General features: G+C 39.6%; 1 protein-coding gene across 1 annotated transcript; it reads left to right on the top strand.

Moving 5' to 3' along the window:
- Positions 1-6,205: 6,205 nt before the first annotated feature.
- gpr84 (G protein-coupled receptor 84) lies at positions 6,206-9,687 on the top strand. The gene is made up of 2 exons (XM_057337309.1): positions 6,206-6,345; positions 7,016-9,687. Exon 2 carries the CDS (start codon positions 7,017-7,019, stop codon positions 8,250-8,252), a length of 1,236 nt encoding a protein of 411 aa, XP_057193292.1. The 5' UTR covers positions 6,206-6,345; position 7,016; the 3' UTR covers positions 8,253-9,687.
- Positions 9,688-9,756: the final 69 nt, after the last annotated feature.

Here is a 9,756-nt window from a genome sequence, read left to right on the forward strand (position 1 = left end):
TGGAGACCTGCACAAACCTTGAATAGGCTACAGACAGAAGCTTGGTGAGAAGGAGACAACTGTTGGTGTGATTATTTGGAAATAGAAGATATACAAAATAACTATCAAATGCCCTTGTTCTGGAGCTCCCTGCAATATTTCCCCAATGGGGTAAAGATGATCATGAGAAATGTTAAAGATCAGCCCAGAACTACACGGAAGAAGCCTGTTAATGATTTCAAGACAGTTGGGAACACAGTTAGCAAGCAAAACATTGGTAACACATTGGTAACACGCTATGCCACAGTAGACTGAAATCCTGAAGCACCCGCAAGGTCCTCCTGCCCAAGAAGGCCCGCCTGGCTCGTCTTAAGTTTGACAATGAACATAAAAATGATTCAGAAAAGGCTTTGGCGAAAGTGCTGGCACTGCTGTGAGACCAAAATGGACTCCTGTGTTTGGAGGGAGAGAAATGCTGACTATGAGCCCAAGAACATCATGTCTACAGAGAAGCACAGTGTTGGAAACATTCTGCTTTAGGGCTTTTTCTCTGCTACAGGTATACAGGATGACTTCACCGCATTGAGGGGCTGAGGGACGGGCCCATGTACCGTAAAATCTTGGACGAGAACCTCCTCCCCTTAACTAGGTCACTGAAGATGGGTCATGGATGAGCCTTTAACATGACAAAGACGCAAAACATATTGCCAAGACAACCAAATAGTGGCTTAAGGAGAAGCACATTAAATGTCCTAGCCAGTCTCTAGACCCTAGTCCTATAGAACCTCTGTGAAGGAGGCTAAAACTCCAATTTGCTGAGCGACAGCCAAGAAACCTTAAAGATTGACAGAGGAGTGGACTAAATGTATCCGGACACATGTGCAAACCTGGTGACCAACTATCAGAAATGTCTGACCTCTGTGCTTGCCAACAAGGGTTTCTCCACAAAGTACAAAGTTATGTTTTGCTTGGGGATCAAATACTTATTTCACTGACTGAAATGCAAATCAATTTATAACCTTTATATAACATTTTTTTCCCCTGATTTTTTTTAATATTCTGTGTCTATCAGTTAAAATAAACCCACCATAAAAATTATAGACCCTTCATTTGTTTGTAAGTAGGCAAACTTACAAAATCAGCAGGGGATCAAATACTTATTTCCCTCACTGTATATATATATTTATATACTGTATATTTTTTTTTTGTGTGACAGACAGACAGACAAACATACAGAGTTATTGGTTAGTCAAATAAATGCAAAACAGGTAAGTTTTGAGCTGTTTTTTTTTACTTGTGAAGGATGCTGCAGTTCGGATGGAGGCTGGTAGTTCATTCCACCAAAGGGGAACAGAATAAGTAAAGGTTTTTGCAAGCGATTTGGTGCCTCGCTGTGATGGAACAACCAGTCAACGCTCATTTTCAGACCGAAGATGACGGGAGGGGATGTAGACCTGGAGCACTGAGTTAAGGTATATGGGTGAATTTGCCGTTATCATTCTGAAGGCCAGTGTCAGAGATTTGAATTTGATGCGGGCGGCAACTGGCAGCCAGTGAAGTGAAATCAGAATGGGTATTACATGGGTTATTTTAGGCTGATTGAAAACTAGACGTGCAGCTGTATTCTGGATCATTTGCAAGGGCTTGACTGCATTTGTTGGAAGGCCGGCCAGTAGAGAATTTCTAGGTTCAGGTTCCTCGCAGACTTGGTGGGTGTTATAGTTGAGGATCCGAGCTGAACAGTAAGGTGGTGTTCAATTGATGGCTGGGCCGGTATAACCAGGAGTTCTGTCTTGGAGAGGTTGAGTTGTAGGTGATGCTCTTTCATCAAAGAAGAGATGTCCAGAAGGCAGAGACACGGGCAGAGATGGTGGGGTCATCTGGCTGAAAAGAAAAATAAACTGCGTGTCATCTGCATAAAAATGGTATGAGAACCCATGTGCCTTAATTATTTGACCCCATTGGACCATATTGAGATCTGGATGTCTTGCCTCTCCAGGATACCTTAAAGCAGTGGTCGCCAACCCGTCGATCTTTGAGATGTTACTTGTCGATCCCCGAAAGTAGGCTAATAGGAAAATGGAGAGACAAATATATTGTGCCTGATCAATGTCCAGTTTTGCAAGCGCATCTCTGTTTCTCTTCATTCAGTGGTTGTATGTTTTTAAGTTCTGCATTAATCTTTTCACGGCTGTATAAATAATGATTCCCTGGCCTGCGTGAGTTTTTAATGCGACCGTTATCATTAATCACATTTCATTGTGATGCGCGACTGCGCGTGATCGCTCTTCAGTGTTTCTAATGTCAGTGATCAGTGATCAAACGCAAAATGAGACTCGCGCACTGTTGCGGTGCATTACGCTTAAAAACAGTTTATTCATATGACATAAAAATGTCACTTGTTCGTTGGCGTTTTTGTGCTTTTACACTGGATGCGCAAGCAAGCGCCGCGGTTTCATACTGTCCGCGTATCTGGAGTCGCGGCTCTCTGTCTTCAGCGAATGTAACTTACGAGTGTGAGCAACGGGATATGGTGAGAAAGCGGCGCATTTTAATGTTGAGTTTGTCTGAAAGACAACATCGGTCTATTCACAAAGTTGTAATAGTGAATGATCCGCGGGTCTGTCAGTGATGGTAAACTGCACCAGTACTATCTCATGCGGGAGATGACATCTCCTGCTGATACCCTATTTATGTTTTCAATTAGCCTAATATGATAGCCCATTCCATACCTTTAGCTATTTTGTGAAACAGATACTTATTACCAAGACATTATTAGACGGGTAAAAGTAAATAGATAAATGATTTAAAATAAATAATTAACGTTGTTGTTATTATTAGGGCCTATTTATAACATTTCCATCTATATGATGTATTTACTTAATAAAAGTAAACTAAATAAATGCATCATAAAGAACAAATCTTTATACAGTAAATACCTAAATAATTAGGGTCTTGTTAAACTTATTCTAAACCTCGTTTTAATGTCAAGCTGTCATGTATGAATTAAAGTCCTTGAACTGGTGTTTGAATTGGTGTTTTTCACCTCATTATGGCACACTGAAAGTGGCAACTCTACATGTTACAGAGTTTGCTTAGTTGCATCTGAAAAGTGGAACAAAGAATTTCAGGTAATTCAAATAGACCCACAATTATAGACTAAATAAAAGGCCTCAAGCAGGAGGTTCAATCTGGGCTGTTTTTATTTTCAACTTTTTGAATGGTAGATCTTGCCTTTCAACAATTCTGACGTCGGGGATCTTAGGCTCAAAAAGGTTGGTGACCACTGCCTTAAAGGATCTGCCTTTGAGATAAGAGTCGAACCAGTTGAGTGCAGTTCCAGAGATGCCCAGTTTGGAGAGAGTGGACAGGAGGATCTGGTGGTTCACAGTGTCAAATGCAGCAGCAAAATAAGGACAGATGACAAGGATTTAGCCCTTGCCTGCCGTAGGTTTTCAACGACAGACAGGAAAGCGGTCTCCGTAGAATGTTAGACATAGAAAGGTTGTGCTGTGAGAGATAGGAAGATAGTTGGTTAAATACTACCCTTTCGAGGGCCCTGGAAAGGAAAGGCAGGAGTGAGATTGATCTGTAGTTGCTGATCACTGAGGGGTCGAGTGTTGGTTTCTTGAGTAAAGGTGTTACCAGGGCTTGTTTAAATGAGGTGGGGACAGTACCAGTGGTGATGGAGGTATTTACGATGTGTGCGAGTTGAGGCAGTAGAGACGGAGAGATAGCCTGTAGGAGGTGGGAAGGGATCGGGTCGAGGGGACATGTAGTAGGCCGGGTGGAAAGGAGAATTTTGGAGACATCAGTCTCCGAGAGGGGAGAGAAAGAAGGGAATTGAGGATAGCAAAATTATAACAACAAAAACTTTTGGTAACACTTCAGTATAGGGGGCAATTCTCACTATTAACTATTAGCATGCCTATTATTGGCATATTGGCTGTTTATTAGCACATATTTTGCATGACCATACTCTACATCCCTAATCCTACCCAATCCCTAAACCTAACAATTACCTTACTAACTATTAATAAGCAACAAATGAAGAGTTTATTGAGGAAAAAGTCATAGTTAATGGTTTGTTAATAGCGAGAATTGCACCCTGTACTGAAGTGTGACCCTTTCTGTCATGATTCTCGGGTGAGGTGAGAGACAGAGGACCCAAGTGGAGACAGGAGGTAAGGGGTTAAACAAGACTTTAATAATAATAAAACAAGGACAAAACAAAAACCCATGTTGGGGAACATAACAAAACATAGCAACGAGGACAGCGACTTACTAGACTAGAAATAAAACAACACTTCACATAACCACAATAAACTAAACTGACTACAGAACAGGAACTCACAAACATGACACAACAATGCAATGATCCAGCACAAGACAGAGGACACAGGGGCATTAAATAAGGGGACAAATCAAGAGGGAACAGGTGTGGGGCATGAAACCAATAACGAGCAATTAAGGAGACGAAATGGTGGGAACAGAGACGCCACACCGGAGAGAAAGAGAATGTGGAAGGCCAAGTGGGCAAAACTTCTCTCTCCGCGTAAAACAAGAGGTTCTGTCATGGTTCTGCCACTAGGTCAAGAAAAGCAAGACAAGATGGGGCAGAACCATGACACCTTTCGGTATCGTGAATGCAGCCATTTGCACTGAAGCTAAGCTAGAATGAGATATACATTATATTGTAGATATATACATTAAAGATGTAGTAGAGATATGCAAAAAAAATCTATAAGCTGTTGACCACTGAGCAATGTTCCATGATAGAGAAAAAAGATTACAGAAACCTAACCTTTTGTTATATCAACCTCAAAAGAAATAACTTTGTTAAACTTGTGGTATTTTCTGGGTTGATCTGGGATGTATATAGACCACCTTGGAAGACGCAAACAAAGCTGGTACAACACTGGTCCGCAGAAGAACTTCCTGTTTCATTTTTTTAACGTTACACAAACGTTTGAACAAAATACAACCAACAGAACATTTTTTTCCCCGAATCAGAATGTTAAACTAATATTTCTAAGATTATACTATTATGTAAGATTTAAAAATAATACAAAATATAGACCCATGTCTATAATACATATATTTTTATATATTATAATTCAACAACACTGTCAACATCTATAACATCTATTCTTTCAGATGTCTGTAGGTCAAACTGTTTAGGAACTGCAAACACTTTAGTGTGATGTTGTGAATACCTTTTTTCAATTAAAGGTGTCATAAACAATTTCTGAAAACTCTTTAAAGGTTCAATGTGTATTTTTTGGAGGATCTAATGCAATATAATATGCTGTTCATAACTATGTGTTCAGAGATGTATTAAGACCTTACAATGAAACGTTTGAATGACTTATTTCTGTCTACATACACCGCGGGTCCCCTTACATGGAATTCACCATGTTGTGTCCACAGTAGCCCGTAATGGACAAACTGCTCTACAGAGCGCTGTTCGTAAATACCTTATCTCCGGAAAAGTAACGAAAACGTGACAACATCTCAGTCCTGTGTCAGCCACCGTAGTGCTCCGAAAGGGAGGGGTGGAGTGAGCCGTTGGTTAAAATCCGCAACCTCACCGCTAGATGCCTCTAAATTTCATACACTGGAACTTTAAGTAAATTGCAACTCAAACATATTGCAACTGTTGCATACAATTTGTAACTGCTGCTAATTTATTTTAAGAAACAGACTGAATTGCAGCTGTTCAATCTGAACCATTTTCTGTATCTGATAGTATAGTTCAGTGATCTAGCTTCCTGTGTTCACGGATATTGTTCTGGTGCCATAAATGCTATAAACTTTAATTAAAAAAAACAGTGACTGTCATGTCCCAACAAAGCTGATAAAAATGGTTTGAACAGTCTTATCCTTTACAACCTGTCGCACAAAAGACAAACATGATACAGAACATTTACTGACTGACTCCCAGCATATCTGAAATTGATAAAAATCCAAGAGAGCAAACATTAAATATCAAAGGAAGACAATCAACACAGTTGCCTTTCTTTCTTCGCCGGCTTTCCCTGTTTGCTTTCATGTCTATTGGCAAAATACCCATGCTGTGTAAATTTCTTCCAGGATTGTGAAACTCTCTCAGTGACTTCACATCTGAGCAAACTTTAAACACACCAAATATCAGAACCAGAAGTGAGGCTGAAGGAGGGAAATGGGGCGTGGCAAAAAAAGTCCCTTCCATAAAACACAGAAAAGAAACATACACAGGCAGGGTCAGAGGTAAACTGCGTTGGGATAAAAAGGGAACAGAAGAATGACATAAAAAGCAGACCAAACCAAAACTGAGAATAGCAGAAGAAACACAGCAGAAAGACACTAGAGATTTTTGGCTGCAAGGTAAGTTTAACAAGTTTAATTTTTAGTGGTTCAGACTTACTTTAAACTGTATTTTACTTTATTTAACTTTTAGTTGATGGGATAAATGCCATAAATAATTTCTAGTTGAATTAACATTGAGATGTTTATAATAACATGCTTACAAATTGTATTGTATTGTTTCGTATTATAAATTGTGAGATGTTCTGGTTTTCCTGCAGTTACAGGACTTTTGCCTGATACTTTTTTACCTAATGATTGTACTATTTTATGTCTTTTTGTCATATATTGTAATATAAATGTTTTTTAAAAAACATTATTGTCAACCCAGGTGTTATTGGTCTCTCTGTGTTGTATTTAGTACAGAGGGCACATATAGGCATTTTTATAATGACTATTATTAGTTAATTTACAAAACGACAAATCGCTTATTTAAAATTATTTAAAGCACTTATTTTATATTTATTATATTTTATTTTAAATTTAAGTTAGTCCGATTTGTGAAATGGCCAAACGAAGTAGGTTATTTCAAAAACAGGATGTGGTAACACCTCATGTTGCCCTATTATGTAATGGTCACTGACCTCAATATAGGAGTGCTAATAACCTGCTACTTGCTGATCTGGACCACAAAGTGTAGGCCAGTTTCCAAAATGCTTAATCACATCTTTTTTTTTCAATTTATTCGCAGAATGTGGAACGACACGGATCTTCTGAGAAATGATTCGTTCTCTTGTGCCTCCCCATCTGTGGAGGGCTACCGTTATTTTGGTGTCCTGTTGGGATCAGCGGTCACCATAGTGGGCACGATTGGAAATATTCTGACAGTGCTAGCCTTTGCTTCTGACACCAACCTGAGGACACGTTTCAACGTTCTTATTGTAAACCTAGCCTTTGCCGACATCCTCTACTGCACTATGCTTCAGCCAGTCAGCGTGGACTCATACCTGCACCTGCAATGGAGGGGCGGAGCCACGTGGTGCCGGATGTTTGGACTCCTTCTGTTCCTATCAAATAGCGTGTCAATTATTACATTATGTCTCATCGCTATGAGTCGCTACCTGGTTGTTGCTCATCGCACATCACGCTGCGCCCGTCTGTTACTGTCTCAGCGTGGTGTGGCTGCGCTCGTTGTCTCATCCTGGGTACTGGGTCTGGCCAGTTTCAGTCCACTTTGGCCAGTCTACGTGTTTGCACCGCAGGTCTGCACTTGCAGTTTCCACCGCACTAAGGGACGACCTTACACCACCGTGCTGCTTTTCCTCTATTTCATTTTGGGCTTGGGCTTCGTGGGGCTTTTCTACTTTCTGATCTACCGCAAGGTGCGAGTAGCTTCTAAGGCGTTTCTTAAGTACAGGCCAAGTCAACGATCATCAAAACGTAAGCCTGCAGAAGCTGAGGGTACCACAGATGATAGTGGGATCAGCGCGGGCACCTCAACAACTCAAAGCTGTGAGATAAGCAATGATGCGGTGGGAACAGCACAGCACAAGACCAAAGCACTTGAAGGCAATTCTGAGGTTCCTGAGGTCAGCAAAACCACACAAGAGTCGCCAAACGTCTCAAATGTGGTGAAGGTATCTTCGAAGCCATCTCCGGTACAAATTCAGACAACCCCTGCGTCTACAACAGGAGAGGACAGTGAATTCAAACGTGTGACTCGAATGTGTTTCACAGTCTTCTTGTGCTTTGTTGGCTGTTTTGTGCCATTTCTGTTATTGAATGTGGCTGATAAGGCAAACCGTGCACCACAGGTGATTCACATGTTCTGCGCAAACCTTACCTGGTTAAACAGTTGCATTAACCCCTTGTTGTACGCAGCCATGAACCGGCAGTTCAATCAGGCTTATAAAGACCTACTACAGAAAGCCGTACAACCACTGACCAAGATTTGGAGATCTCAACGATTCACAACAGGATTCAGATGATGGGTGAAAAATGGGCAAAAAGTGATTTCAAACTACTGAACTATGGAACTGTGAACCACGGCAAGCAATTTTTTAAGGCTTTCAATTTCTTTCCGTTTACAAAATTAATATATACAGTATATAAGATGTATGAAGATGGTGACTTTTCATTCATTGTGTGGTCAAGATCACAGTTCATTTCCGTTAATATCTGACAGATGCAGGTTTTATATGATAAGCACAGCCAAAGTATCTAGAAGTAACTTAAATCATATTTACAAGCTTATTATTTGTCATGTACACATGTATTGTATATTCTCTGGGATATTGTCTCTATTCACATTGACAAATAGTATAGGTTTGCTTTTGTAGAAGTACTTCTATATCATCCTTCTGAAACCTTGGGTCCAAATTTGTTGTTTTTCAGGAAATAGAAACAACACTGTAATTTTTAAATGATTACATACTGTGTTGTCAAAGTTGACAAGCACTTTTAAATTCTTTTTATTGGTTAGACATTTGCAAACACCAGTGACAAACATAAAGGGTGATTAATAATAATGATTTATTGCAACAACAAAAAATATCACGAAATATGGAGATACAGGTTTTTTTTTAATTAGACAGAGAGTACAGTATCAAGCCTTGTAAGAATGTTCTGTAAAAAGAATGTAAAGAATATCCGCTGGATTAAATCTCTACATTGGATTTGTACATATTTGAACCTATCACAGGGTTGAAGCAATCCTATGTTTTTAGTGTAAGCATTTCTTTCCAGCTTTACCAAAGATGTGAAGGGCTTTATACTGCACATACACAAAAACTTTCTCTTTGAATCAGTTCCTCTTTGCATTGATTACAAGGCAGAGGAAATATTGTGTGCAATAACCGGAATGAATCATAATGACATTGTGACAAACATATTTGTAACATACAAATGAACATGGAAGTTTAAAATGGTGCTGATGTGCATAACAGCTTCATTACCTCACACATAAAACCTCCAATACAGTTTTATACCTGCTTTACCTTTTCTGATTGCATTTGCCTACTGTTTTGTACTGGGCCCATAAAGCCCTTTTTTGTCTCAAATATTATGTGCACAAATGATAGTGAATGTCAATCTGTACTTTGTGAATGGCTGAATAAATGTTTTGCCAAATTGCCAACATTTTCTTACGTCAAAATCTCAAAATTACAAGCAATAATTTGTGTAGCATGATTAACTGTTAATGATTTAACTTAAAATAAGTGAACTTAAACACAATATGGCATTAGCTATAATGCTTGGCTTGTGTTTGACAGCTATGTTCTTCTGTAAAATATGAAATAGCAGCTTCATCCGGTTTCCATATTGTGCTTGACACACACAGACACACAACTGAAAATGTGCAGTGCTGCCAGTAAACCAAGCATTTCACAAGTCTAGATGTGTTAATGACTGCGTAACCGGTACAAAAATTCTTAACATCGCAACAAAGGAACGGGCACATGAGTGACGGCAACGATGGGGTATGATGAAAAT

The sequence above is a fragment of the Triplophysa rosa genome, linkage group LG7 (genome assembly GCF_024868665.1).
Source record: "Triplophysa rosa linkage group LG7, Trosa_1v2, whole genome shotgun sequence".
Taxonomy (NCBI): domain Eukaryota; kingdom Metazoa; phylum Chordata; class Actinopteri; order Cypriniformes; family Nemacheilidae; genus Triplophysa; species Triplophysa rosa.

What these genes read in the sequence shown, in the direction of transcription:
- gpr84 (XM_057337309.1), top strand. Translation starts at nt 7,017, where the DNA reads ATGTGGAACGACACGGATCTTCTGAGAAATGATTCGTTCTCTTGTGCC.